This window comes from Rattus norvegicus, chromosome 9, assembly GCF_021556685.1.
Source record: "Rattus norvegicus strain SHRSP/BbbUtx chromosome 9, alternate assembly SHRSP_T2T, whole genome shotgun sequence".
NCBI classification, from domain to species: Eukaryota; Metazoa; Chordata; class Mammalia; order Rodentia; family Muridae; genus Rattus; species Rattus norvegicus.
The window spans coordinates 119,357,633-119,371,649 of NC_141542.1; the positions used below are offsets into that span (position 1 = coordinate 119,357,633).

Consider the following 14,017-nt stretch of genomic DNA (forward strand, 5'->3'; position numbering starts at 1 on the left):
CCCTTGGGAGCTTCAGAAACAGATCGGATACATTTTAAATTCTCCAACTTTGAAACAGTGTTTAAGAGGGATATGATACGCTGATGTTTCTTTTCTTAGAAGCACATTAAAGATATTTTAAATTATTTTATGTGTATGTTATGTGTGCCCCAGTGAGATTTTGTGCATCTGATGTATGCAGAGGCTACAAGAGGACAATTGATCCCTGGGAACTGGAATTATAGGCAGTTCAGAGTCACTGGGTGCTGGGAACTGACTCTGGGTCCTCTATAAGAGCAGTAAGCTCTCTCTTCATTGCTGATCCATCTCTCCAGGCTCCTGAGCGTTCACTGGTTACTCATTTCCTGTATGCAGAAGTGCCCTGTGGACGGGCTGCTGCAGTGTGGGGGCTGTTCATTCTCCTTTGTTGCAAGGAGCTTGAGTCTCTCCAGTTCTCCTGGATGGTCTCTAACAGGCCACCAGTTAGAGTGCTCTCTCAGCTTTACTCAGGTAGGGCCAGCCCTTTCCCTGGTGTAGTAGTGTGCTGTTGTAACTGTAATGGGCACAAAGAAAGAATGGGATCTGCTTGTTTTGGAGCTCAGAGGTGCGAAGCAGTCAGAGCTGGGAGGGACTTCAGAGGGCTCAGAGCCACGCAGCATCCTGGGATCAGGATGGGTGCATCACTTCACCCTCTTCTGTCCTCAGGCTCCCTTGTCCGGCTTTGCCTTTGGTCTGCTCTCTTTAATCTTTGAGATCCTTGTGCCTTTAAGAGCCCTCTCTGGACATTCTAGGGTAACCTCACCATCTCAGAATCCCGAGTTTCCTCAGCAAAGCTTGCCATCTATGTACCATATTTTAGCTTCTGGAATTGGGGCATAGGCATCTTTGAATAAGCACGATTTGAATTTATCTGTATGTATTAAGTGATCTTCAGCTCTCTCAGTTCAGGTGTTATTCACTGCCCCTATTTTATAGATGGGGAAAGTAAGGCAGAGGGAAGTTATGTAATGGGTCTGCGCTTAGCTGCCACTGCCTGCTGATGTCGGAGTTTACATGTCACTTCACTCTAGCCTTCTCTAGTCAGGACGCATACTGCTTTTGCAGGCGTCTAGTGTATCCTTCAAGTGATGTTTTAAAACCACACAGTGGTTATCCTCAACGCCTCCTCAAGCGGTTGGTGGCTCCTGAGTTTCAAGTCCTCACATAATTGTTTCAAGCAATGGGAGTTAGCTCCCTCACGATGTTCCCTTCTCAAGGTCACACAGATAGCAGGTGCTAACATTGCAACACGTGATCTGGACCATGGCCAGCTTGCCTCACTGTTTTTGCTAAAGGGACTTTACCTGATAAGGCCATGTTTAGAAAATGATTAACCATTATTTGATGTTATATTATGGACACATTCAATCCCAGACTCATGGAGGAGGCACGAACTGGGCATCTGATCCAGAGTTTCAGGATGTGGCTGTCAGGAATGGAACTCTGGTCCCCTGGGCGCTCTTTAGTGCTGGGGCGCCTCTTCAGCCCCATCAGAAGGTCTTGATGGGGTGGAGTGATTCTCACCCCACATCATTAGAGTGGAAAGAAAGGTATGAAACAAAAGGGTGGGATTGATCGGGAGGCTCAGCTCAAGCACACACATTAAGGCAAAGCTTTCTCTCCCTCTGTGGCTATGCACACTGGGCAATCATTTTTTCTCTAAAATTGTTCTAATTAGAAACTTAGATGCAAAATGTATTGTGCGGATGGGACAAAGGATTGTTTCGAGTTTCCCCTTAACCTTCTTTTGCATTCTCCATAGCATGTGAAAACCAGCTTCTCGAAGGCTTGTGGCTGACCTGGACAGACGCAGATTCTTTGCCCTTAGAAGGGAGCCACATGTCCTGCTCAGAGGTCATGATTGTCAACCTGTGGCCAACCCTAGGTCACACTCACTTTCCACTGGACCACTCTAGTAGTAATGGGGCTTTCCATTCCTTTACAGATAGTTTATTGTGTGTGTGTGTGTGTGTGTGTGTGTGTGTGTGTGTGTGTGTGTCTGTGTGTCTGTGTCTATGTCTGTTTGCTGTGTATGTCTATCTGTGTCGTGTGTGTTTTTCTGTCTGTGTGTCTGTGTCTGTGTCTGTCTGTGTGTTGTCTGTGTGTGTGTGTGTGCTATGTGTGTCTCTGTGTTGTGTGTGTGTTTGTGTATCTCTCTATATGTCTGTATGTTTGTTTGTGTGTGTCTGTCTCTGTGTGTGCCTGTCTGTGTGCCTGTGTATGTGTGTGTGTCTTTCTGTCTGTGTCTGTGTGTCTCTGTGTGTCTGTCTGTTGGTCTGTGTCTGTCTGTGTGTGCACATGAACGCAGCTACCATAGAGGCCAGAGATATTGAATTCCCCCTGGAGCTGGAATTATAGACAGTTTTGAGTTGTCTGATGCCAGTGCTGGGAATTGAACCCCTGGACCTCTGCAAGAGCAGCATGAATTCTTAACTGTTGAACTATCTTCCCAGTCCATTTCTACTCTCTCACTTTATAATTTATGTTTTGATACAACGAAGATCAATTTTTTTCCGTAAAAGGTCATGAGTGTTCTGTAGTTTGGGGAATGGGAGGGTGGGTGGATTGTGGATCATATGCCAAATATTTTCATGCCCTAGGACGTGGCGGGCAGCAGCCGTTCGAGCATCCCTTGGCTTTCTCTCGTAATGTGTAATTGAGATGCTCCTGAGAGTCAGGCATTGCGCCAGACGTCAGGCACGGGGAGCAAAACAGCTGCCCACTTAGTGGGGAAAGAGGGATGGCACGCACGAGTAGTGCACTGGGTCGTTGTGGTAATGCTGTGGAGAAAATGGAAGTGGCATTGAGAAAGAATGCTGTACAGAAGGCTGTTTCAGAGGGAATAGCTGAGGAGGCATTGAAGGCGTCTTTTAGGGAGAGACTTGAAGCACTGTACAAGGGGGAAAATGGTACGGAGGATCGGCAAGAAGGAGATGGCTTGGAGCTGGGCTGCAATTAGGGCAGAGCCGAGCTGGGGAAGAGCGCTGCGTGCATCCCTGCGTTAACAGAGGGGTCGCTCTGTGCTTCGACTGTGATGAAGAATGCTCCAAATGCACTAAGAAGCTAGCCGTGGTTATTACAGCAGGCTCGCTATCGGAGTGAGGCGCCGATGACTAAACATGCATGCGGGGAGGCAGTTGATTCGGAAAATTACTGGTGCCTTGTAGTCAGGCTGTTCGGAGGGTGCGGGGAGAGAGGTTTATTGATTCAACAAGTATGTTGGAGATGGGAAGGAACTGCGTGTAGAGGCATCACGAGGACAGAAGAAGAATCAGGACACAAACTTTTTGAAGGAGCTGACTGGGGAGACCAGAGCTGCTTTCTGGAGGTGAGGACGCCGCAGATCTGGGGGGAGGGCGTCCTCCCTCAGCAGGTAGGGTCAAATAGAGCAATCGGCAGGTGCTTGAATATCTGGACCCGCTTTTCGGAGGTTTTCACAGAGTATGTAAATACCAGAGACAGGAGAACAGCGTGGCATTTAAGTCTCTGAGTGGATGAGATCATGCAGTATAGAGACGTAACGGGTTAACCTGGAGGCCGACATTCAGAGGTCACAGAGACAAGGAGCCAGCGAAAGTAGGCCACAGGAAGAAAGCCAAGGGCACATGGTACCGCAAATCAAACCAGTCCCTGCAGGTTCCAGGGTGGGGATGCCCTGTGGTGTGTTCCTGGAGATGATGAGGTCCCAGCATGCTTTGCTGCAGGCCGGACATATGTGCATGGGAGGGATTCATGTGGGCAGCTTTTAGTGAGATGGACAAAAACGGACCGCAATGGGCCTGTGCGTGAGCTGGGGCTGTAAAGACAAGAGGAGCACAGAGTACAGCTTTGGAGATCCCCATGTGTCCAAGAAGTGGGCTGTCAGCAGATGACAGAGCCACGGACACACTGTCTGGCTCCCTCCGAGCACTCAGACCCAGCCCCTAGGAAGCTCCTGGTGTTACACTCAGGCCGAGCTTGGAATCTTTGCGTAGAGTCCTGGAGATAAAACGCTTGAAGGACCTGCTGTTACCCAGACGACAAAGTGAGAGTTCGCCCTGTACATTTTTATCTCGTCAGACCCTTGGTGACAAGCTCCACGTGACAGCGGATCTTCCCCACCCAGCCCACTGGCCCAAAGTTCCTTAAAAATGCCTCCTAGACACAGAAGTAACCCTGGGATGCTACTCAGGGCGACATGCTTGGATTTTCCCCTTTGACAGAAGAAGGGAGGGGCCCAGCACTGATCAGCAGAAGCTAATCAAGCTAAGAAGATGGCTGTACTTTGCCCCTTTTCAGGATGCCTTGGTAGTCCAGTTACATGACATCCTGGTCCGCCTTCTCGTAGTTAAGGGAGGCATAGGGGTGTGGCTGACTGTTAACAATGCAGATAGTGGGACTGGAGAGACCGCTCCTCCTCGGTTCCTCCACGTGGCCACTCAGCCGTTCCAGGTCCAGGGAACCGGATGCCCTCACCTGATAGTCCTCCCAGGTGTTACACACATGTGGGGCAGAGGCGTACACAGTCAAAAACCCCACACACATAGTAATAAATTAACGTAAAACAAGTCAGGCGGCATGACGCCATAGGCATTCGGGACTGGCTGCTTCACGGAGGTCGGTGTGGAAGAACAGCCGTACCACAGGGAAGGCGTGCTTGACACTGCAGCATCAGGAGGACTTCGGCAGGAGCGAGACGTCGGAGCCAGTGACAGAGATGGGCTTGGATGTTTGAAGGGTCCTGGCCTCTGCATGTGAGGCCTCTGAGCGGCAGAGGAAAGACAGCCATCTTGCAGGCGAGGCCTGAAGGAAGAGGATGCACAATCAGCCGTGCTTGAGTGGCCACAGTAACTCTAGTCGCCTGCAGCCCGTGTCCTCCCCGGGGCAGATCATTATGTAATGTGTTCCAAGTCGGTGTGGGCAGTGATTGATCTCCTTCCTGGAGTGGAGTGGGCACTGATCCTGGTCTACCTTGTTGTAGACTAAATTAGCTCTGCCCAATGTCTCTGATATGTGAGAGCCTTTCCCTCAGCTTTTCTCTTTCACCACTAGCAGAGAAAATCAAATACAGCCTTCTTCCCCCTCCTCGGCAGCCGAAGATGCCTCCCTATAGAACTGATTAGCAAATCAAAGGGTAACGTGATTTTCTCACCAGTGGTTTTTCTTGCCCTATAGAAAATTGTCTTTTTCAATATTACTCTCGGCATTCTTTGACCTGTCAGCGTAATTGAAACATTAGCTACCATTTCTGTTCCTTTAGTGCACACCATGGTGCACATCCCTTCACTCCTCCCAGCCACGTGGCTGGAGTTTGCCTATGAGGTCTGCGGTAAGGAGTTGGGCTGTTTGGAGGGAGACCTTATTCCAGTGCGTAATATAATTTAAAAATGGTTTTCATTAGAGCATTAATGCTGACAGAGCCCCAGGCCACACTCTTCTACCTGTACTTAAGTTAATATAGAATCCTGGGCACTGGTCATTAATTGTATCTTTAGAGCCACTGTGAGAGTGAAAGTTGTCGTTAATGTCTGTTGGCTCCCTCTTCACGATAGTATAATGTTTATACTGAGTATTTCTCTGACACGGAGGTTGTGGGAGCAAGGCGGCGTAGCAGACACTTTTCCTAGAGTGGTCCTTTTCCTCCTCACTGAGTGTTGCCTACAGTAGGCAGCTTGGTGATGGATGTGGGCCCAGAGGGAACCCCCTCCAAGCACAGATAGCTCGAGAAAGATGTATTACAGCCTGGCACCCTCGCATAGTGTCTTTAGAAGCTCTGAGGGCACACTAAAGCTTCGTTTTAGGGAGATGTGTGGGGCAGATCTGAAGGTCTAGTTCTGCACAGAACGGAGACTTGCTTGACTGTGGCCTCCGTGGTAAGATGACCCCCTTGGAGGGAGTTTTGGTTTTGCTTCTGGAGCTCCTCAGCAGGATGAGTCAGAACAATTTCGAGAAGCTGCAGGCTGTTCTGCTGTGGTAACGTGTGAGGAAATCTCCCCATTGCTCCATGCCATCATGGAAGTCTAGACAGGCCTTGGGTTTGACTCGTAAGCAGTTTTATTCTTTTGGGTTGGACAGGGAGCTACAACAGAAGAGAGTTTCGGTCTTTGCATAGCAGAGAACTGCCGGCTGTCGTAGCCAGCATGGATGCGGCCTTCACTGGTATGGCGGCAGGGGCAGCCTTTTTGCATTGTACTGGCAGGGCCATGGCATCGCAGTCTACACGTTTACACTCAAGAATTGTACACTCTAGTTATGAAAACAGCCACCCAGGAAATCTCCTCACGTTTGAATGAGTTTAAATAAAAATGTTGGGCCATACCTATAGTTCTGGGTTGCAGGCTGCAGGCTGCAGGCTCCTGGCTGCTTATCCCTAAAGGGCTCTGGTGATCGGGAGCCCACATGATTTCTCGAGCTTCTTCGTGTGATCGGGAGTCAGTCTTGCGTTGAGACCCAGGGCTTCCTGGCTGTACTGTGTCCTCTTTGCACTTTGTCTGCTTCCCTTGTGAAGCCCACCCAACTTTACGAGTATAATTAAAATCTCCACTCACTGTTAAACCAGACCCCTGGGACTGGAGTACAGATGGTTGTGAGACACCATGTGGGTGCTGGGAATCAAACCCAGGTTTTCCGGAAGAGCAGACAGTGCTTTTACCCACAAAGCCATTGCTCTGGTTCCTTGTTATACTTTTAAAAGATTTATTATTTTAAGTATGTGTGTGTATATGTATACGTGTGTATGTGTGTGTTGCTTATGTTATCTTGTATATTCAGAGACATATATATGTACACACACACACACACACACACACACACACGACAATATATATCTTAGGTATTTTTGTCTTCCCACTGTGTGGCAATCTGCCCAACCCTAGGCGTCAGGTCAGAGCTCTTATTCGGAAACATGACAAATGCATGAATATCTTTCCTATACTTGGAACTGAGCATCCAGCTGAGCAAATGAGAGATGGTTCTTCCTGCCGTTAGCGGCAGGAACCGGTAACGTGGGGATCAATTGAAAACGAAAGCACCCGGATGTCACACTGCATAGTAAAAGCACGCATAGCGGTTCCTTAGGCTGTGGTTATGTGTGTGGCAGTTAGGAGCTGATAGGCTGACTTCCCTTTCGATTGTCCCGGGTGTGTGAACACACTCAGGTGGGATATCCTAGTTCGGTTTCTATGGCTTTTGACCCTGCAAATTAATCCCAGTCTATTTTGCTTAAATTTAAAATTTCGCTCTTGAATATACCATGTGTCTGCACTAGTGATTCCAGAGGCCTGGATCTGTGGGGACTAGGGAACAACTCGTAAATACCTTTGGTCATTCTCTTACACCTTAAAACTAAGATTAGATAAAGTCGGTGGTTACAGGGAGGTCTTAGGCTACAAGGTGGTACTTCAGTCCTAGCTGCCCATACCTACGTCGTGTGTTTGTGCACACGGAAGCGGGCAGACAAGCGTGAGCGCCCGTCCTCTGTGTGCCTTGGCAGAGCTGCAGACATGGTTCTCATAGACGCCTCTTCTTTTCCTTCCAGGGCCAGCTTTCAATATTGCAAGAAAAGATCGACCATTTGGAGCGTTTGCTAGCGGAGAACAACGAGATCATCTCGAATATCAGAGACTCGGTCATCAACCTGAGTGAGTCTGTGGAAGATGGCCCACGAGGTCCAGCAGGCAACGCCAGCCAAGGCTCTGCGCACCTCCACTCTGCACAGTTGGCCCTACAGGCTGACCCCAAAGACTGCTTGTTTGCCTCGCAGAGCGGAAACCAGCACCGGGATGTGCAGGTAACCGACAGCCAGCTGCTGGTCGTCTCTGGCCTTTGGTTTGTTTTCAGGTTTGCCTCTGTGTCTGCTTTATTCTGCAAGTGTCTGGGCTCTGGCTCCAGTGTTGTCTTTTGCCATGATTTGTTTGGTCTCCTCGTCCTCTTAATTCGTTAGTGATATGATTCACTACCCTCATCTCTGTCTGTTGTCTTCTGAGCACCGCCATTTTGGATGCCTAACTGTCTCTGTTTTCATATTAAATCACACTGGCTCTTAAAGCAAAGAGACGAAGGAATTCTGATAAATGAACAAAATCAAATTTACCCAAAGCAGACGGGGAGGACTCATTTATCCGGTAGTTATGTGGCACAAATAGTCTTCCAAGTCTTTGAATGATGACCAGATGCCTTCAGCCTGAAAAGTTTGAATTGATTTTTTGCAGCTTTCTTTTTAAAATTTCATTATATAATGACAAAAAAAAAAAAAAGAAAACCAACAAAGAATATCTTCGAGGAAGTATTGTCCAGCATTTAGTATACATTAACAGTGGTTAAAGCTTAACTTTTTTTTTTTCGTGTTTTTAGATGTTGGATGTTTACGATCTGATTCCTTTTGATAATCCAGATGGTGGAGTTTGGAAGCAAGGGTTTGACATTAAGTACGAAGCTGATGAGTGGGACCGTGAGCCCCTGCAAGTGTTTGTGGTGCCTCACTCCCATAATGACCCAGGTAAAAGCCTCACTTCCTTCTAGCTCCGGCTAGCTCCAGCCAGCTCCAGCTAGCTCCGGCTAGCTCTGGCTAGCTCATCCAGCACCCACGCTGTGGTGCAAGTCTGGGAGAGCTCTCGTCTCTCTGACTTCACCCTGATATATGTTGTGTCCTCAGTTTACCTGTTGGTGCCGTCACAGGCTAGGATGTATAGGGCAGGAAACAATGCTGACCATGCGTTTTGGGGAACTGATAATTTCTGGTGAAGTCTTTCATGGGAAGCTGGAGAGATAGTTATAAGTTAGAGCATGTACCACTCTTAGAGGACCCAAGTTCAGTTCCCAAAACCCACAGGGTGGTTCACAGTCACCCATAATTCCAGTCCTAGGAGATAACCACACCCTCTCCTGACCTCAGCCAGGTGCAAGGTATGCACGCGGACATGTGGGCAAAGCAGTCATACCTGTGAAGTAAAATATTGTAAAAAATTAAAAAAAAAGATACACGAAAGAATCATTAAACCATACCTGTAAATTCCACTTCAGAAAGACAGGGCACTCAGTAGGAAACTTGAGTCTAACACAGAGGGGTAGTGAGAGCCTTGGCGTTCCTCTGCCTGTCAGACAGGAGAGTGAGGTGAGTTTAGGCAAGTTACTTAATCCCGAGGTGGATGAGGTTTTTAATCCAGTAGGATTAGGACGATGGTATCTTCCAGGATGAAATGTAAAGGAACCAGACATGACAGGGAAATGGCTGCTCTTTTTGCAATTACTGTTATTTCACAGGAAGGCTTTTACTTGTCGAGGTCGGTCCTTCCCCCCCACCCCCAAGGCAAGGGGTGATTGCTGTAATTTCAGTGGGGCACGTGATTTGACGTGCCTGCTCATAGGCGTGAACACACAGCACAGCGTGTGGATTTAGTGCAGCATCTCTTGAGGATGCATTCCTAAACACTTGGTTTTTTTTCTGAAGGCTGTCACTAAGTTTGTGTTCTTACCTTTCTCGAGCACCCAGTTCTCTCCAGGCACAGTTACTTGCCAGGATTTCTGTTTCACTCAGACCTGTCCGCACGGCTCGGCTACTCGCCTTCCTTCCTCATGTGCTACTCTATGTGCTCTTTTCTATGACAACTTCCTGTCATCTAAGTGCAACTTCCCTCTTCTGGTCTGAACACGATGCACCGAGCCTCTTGGTTTCTCTGAAGTCTTTCCCTGTGCATCCCCCTTCCCTGGGTTCCTTTTCCTCTTATTCTTGCACTCAACTGTAATAGCAAAAGGCAGGGTTTGCCAGGCAGGGTGCTGAATCGGTTGCAAACATAGTGCTTAGGAAAGACCGAAGGAACTATTCACTGCAAAAGTGTCACCATCTCGTCAAGGGGACACAGGCAGGGAGGGTACAGAAGCCCCTCAGATCAAGGTCACCCAGACTTCTCTCTAGAGAGCAAACGAGTGGCAAAGAGCAGGTGTCCCCTCTTTTTTTTTTAAATTTACATTTTATTTATTTATTTTTCCTCCATCTTTATTAAATTGGGTATTTTTTATTTACATTTCACTTGTTATTTCCTTTCCCGGTTTCTGGGCCAACATCCCCCTAACCTCTCCCCCTCCCTTTCTACATGGGTGTTCCCCTCCCCATCCTCCTCCCATTACCGCTGGTGCTCTTACTAGGCTATTCATTGCCACCTATGCGGTTGGAGCCCAGGGTCAGTCCATGTACAGTCTTTGGGTAGTGGCTTATTGTTTCCGATTAGCCTTAAACTTGCCACGTGATAACTTGTCAGTGTGTCAGGTCTTCTCTGACCTATCTGTGCGGTCCTTTATTCAAGGGTCACACTCTCACCCATCCTTGCATGTGTGCATGTAGAAATGGGCAGTGTTTTCACTCACCGAGGTGAAGATCACTAAGGGGCTGGTGCTTTGTCTCACAGACTGCCCTTTGCGGAACAGCTAGACTCATAGCTGACACCCAGCACCCATCATTCCCTCCCGCTCACAAGTCCCCGTAGTAATAATCGACTCTCTAGGTTAGTGTCAAACCCTGGGCTTGTCGCCTGTCTCGTGTTTCCCATCAACTCCCATCTTTCCTGGTGTCTCCCGACCCCTACTCCTGTGATAAGCGTTCTATTAAAATGTGCTTTGCCCTTTTTACAGCAGCAGCAGTCTTAAGGTCTTTGGACAGGAATTTCTTAGATCCCTGTTTGTTTGTTTACTTTATGGTTCCTGCTGTAGTGTGTTGTTTTGTTAGAGGACATCCTTAATAACTGTGTCTGACTGCAATAAATGAATCTGTCTATTGGTATCCTAGCAACCAGAGTGGAATCTTTTGTCTTAGTAGGAGATGTTAATGACCCTTACCCTTAGAGTTTTCTCCACTTAAGTTAAAAATAGTGGTCAGAAACAGACCCGATAACCTAAGGCAATTTTTGCTATGAAGTAAAGTGGCACAGAAAAGAACCCACTGACTTTTTGAGTAATTTTCACTGTTTCTTAACGAAAGTAGAATATTGATAACCTAAATTATCCTGTGAAAAAATGGAAACGTTCAGTCATGAAAAAAAAAATCACCGTCTTAATAGGGAGAAAACAGAAAAATATGCGCATGTGTATTCTAAGTCAAAATATGACTGTAATGGGAAATCTTTGTAGAATACTCCCAAATGAATGTGCAATTAGGTAATTTACTTTCTAAATGAGATTTATACAGAGCTGTTTGCATTTTCTGCAGCAACAATTTAAAACAAGCTCTGCCTCAGTAGTTTATCAGTGGATTTATGTCTGTCGGGAATGGAAATATTTGAAATAAGATTTTTTAAAAACAGTCCTGTATTTGTCCCCTAACAAAGAATTTATGGTGTGTGTGTGTGTGTGTGTGTGTGTGTGTGTGTGTGTGTGTGTGTGTATGGTATATATATGGTGTATATATATATATGCATACTTAAATACACACATGTGTGTGCAGATTGTTCTTCTTTTAGGCTGAGTCAGCATTAGTAGGTAAGATAAGGTAAATTAATAAAACAAAACAAAACATAGAATTTTAGTAAATTTCCTAATTGAACCTTCTTCCAGGCCACAAGGATGTGTGTCATACAATATCGTAATTGTTTACATGAATTAAAACAAAGGCAGAAAAGAACTTGTTAGGTAAATGCCGATAACTTTGTGCTGTTATGGATTTGAAAAGTTTTGAATCACAGACCATGAAATTAAATATGAGTTGAGGGATACATGTTCATGTTATATTTAATAAGCTGATTAGAACACAATTACAGCACCTCTGTATCTCCGATCTTAATTCTTCACTTCCCACTAGTTAACCTGCCAAAATATTTAGTTGATTTTCCTTCAAAGAAATCACAGTGTGTAGAGAAAAGATAAGGAGTGCCGAAACGGGAGGTTGAACAGCATATTGTCAACGAAGCAGTTTATAAAACCAACATGAGAGCAACCCCCTCGTGGTGGCTCTAAACAGTAGGGAGAGCTAGTACCTCAGGTAAAGCTGGATAATAATTTTCTTTCATATAAAGCGCATGTATAGCTCTTTAGGAAATGAATTTGACTTAACGAGAGATGGAATTTTTACCCATTCTTAAAACTAAGAAATACATTATTTTTGTACTTAGTGTTACATAATAATTAGAAATAGATTTGTTCATGCATGTGCTGTCTAGGTTCACAGAATGAGCACATGACTTCGCAGTGTGAGTTTTCAAACAGTTCTGGTCAGCTGGTTTTATTAAACACAGAAATAATTTCATTAACTGTCTTGGAGAAGTGCACACATCAACATGCTCCTTCCTATCCTTTTAACTTCGATTTATTCATACTGAAATGGATGTCCTGTCTTTAATCCACGGGGTAGGGGTGGTGGTGAGTGGCTTTCCTTATTGCTACGTTATCCTTATACTTAGAAGTGATGTAGACGCAATATTTTCCAGCTTTTAAAGTGACATCGAGAAACCGCGAGACTTTGCATGGCTTGTATGACCTTAAGTCTGAACAACGCAGTTATTTACTGAAGAATCGTCCACCCATATGAAACCCTTCCACCCACAATTCTAAGCGACTGTGTGGGGGAGGACTTCTCTGGCTAGGGCTAGTAGATGTTCTAAAGTCCCCTTACCAGGGAAGAGGAATCAGCTTAGCATAGATGCAGAGCTTGCTTCGGAGCCTGACCTCACAGTGTTTGATATCAGATATCAAGGTATGCAGGCATCCTGCTGGCTTGAGGCAGGCAGTGTGTATGAGGAGCCTGGCTGGCCATTGCACAGCTGCAAGACGAGCCGGATCTCAGCTATTCTTAGGGAGAATGCAGATCAGTTCTGTGGTGCGGGGTGAGATTTCCAATGCGGGCTTCTCAGATGCATTAGGACGCGCCGTGCCTCTCACAGTCTTACAGGAGCGAAGCCGATACGCTCAGAAAACTGTTAGGTGATGCTGGAGCGCCCAGGACGGAAGGTTATCTGCCTTTGGAACCTGGCGTTCAAAGCATTTAGTTTTAGAGGACTCAGCAGGTTTGCAGGTTTGCAGAGTCTTTAGAGGCGCCTGAGCCCCCGTTGGCACTCTTCACATGCTGAAAGCTTTTAGTCAGCCCCAGAGCTCTCTTCCCTTTGCCTTGCGGCCCTCTTGTTTTCTTCAGCTGAACTAAACAGAACTGCAGCCGTCTTCCCTCTCTTCTGCCTCAACCTTACCTTTCAGTTTATTCTTCCCAGTCTCAGTGTAGACACGGGCGCGTGATTCGAGAAAACCTTAGCTTCCTTCTTCCCGTGTTCTTTGAAGAAAAGACAGTGTTTGGAAGGTTTTTAGTACCCCACTTCTATTTTTATTGAATTGCTCACCATATTCTAGTCATGTAGCCTGCAGTGCAGCGGTACCCACTGGCGGCCATCACGCCCTGACGTACTGAGTTGTTTTATCGTTTCTCGTGTGTTCTTGCCTCTGCCCGACGATACGATTCTATCGCTCTTCTGTTATCCTGCTAGGACTCCGCTGTTTCTCTACTCCCACGGCGTTTTGCTCTGCGATTCTCTGTAGACTCCGTTTTCATTTAGCTCCTCCTTATTACTTACTCATCCCTTGCTAGACACTCAATACATGTTTGACTGAGCAAACCGGAATGTTAATTAAAGCCCTTCCAGTTTATTAGGGGGACAGAGGGGCCTGACTTATAATAGAAACATTGGAATTAAAATTAATCAGCGGCATAATCAAGTAATGGTAATAACAATTAAGGTTAGATGCTGTCCCTTAAGTATAAGGTTGGATGTTGCAGTCTGATATCGAAAGATTAACAAGTAATGAGAGAAACCTGTTGATCATTTGCTGACAGAGAAAAACTTCAGTACTAAGATGACGAAGTTTTCTTTTAAGCTATAAACACTAACAGTGCAATGGGAATAATTCAGAGTCTTCCTTGCTGGCTTTATATGTGATCACCAGTATGCCAGTTACCCGAATATAATTACTTTCACTCAGAATCTTTTTATAAATTCCTAAAAGGTCAGTGATTATTTAACTTTCGATTGGAATTAATGTCACTTTAAAA

At 46.2% G+C, this 14,017-nt stretch overlaps 1 protein-coding gene across 3 annotated transcripts in view; it reads left to right on the top strand.

The window, feature by feature from the left end:
* Positions 1-14,017, top strand: part of Man2a1 (mannosidase, alpha, class 2A, member 1) — a 155,546-nt gene that overhangs the window by 15,988 nt on the left and 125,541 nt on the right. For all 3 annotated transcript variants that reach the window (NM_012979.2, XM_087564777.1, XM_087564778.1), the window contains 2 exon segments: positions 7,535-7,786; positions 8,350-8,494. In NM_012979.2, coding sequence (NP_037111.2) covers positions 7,535-7,786; positions 8,350-8,494 — 397 coding nt within the window.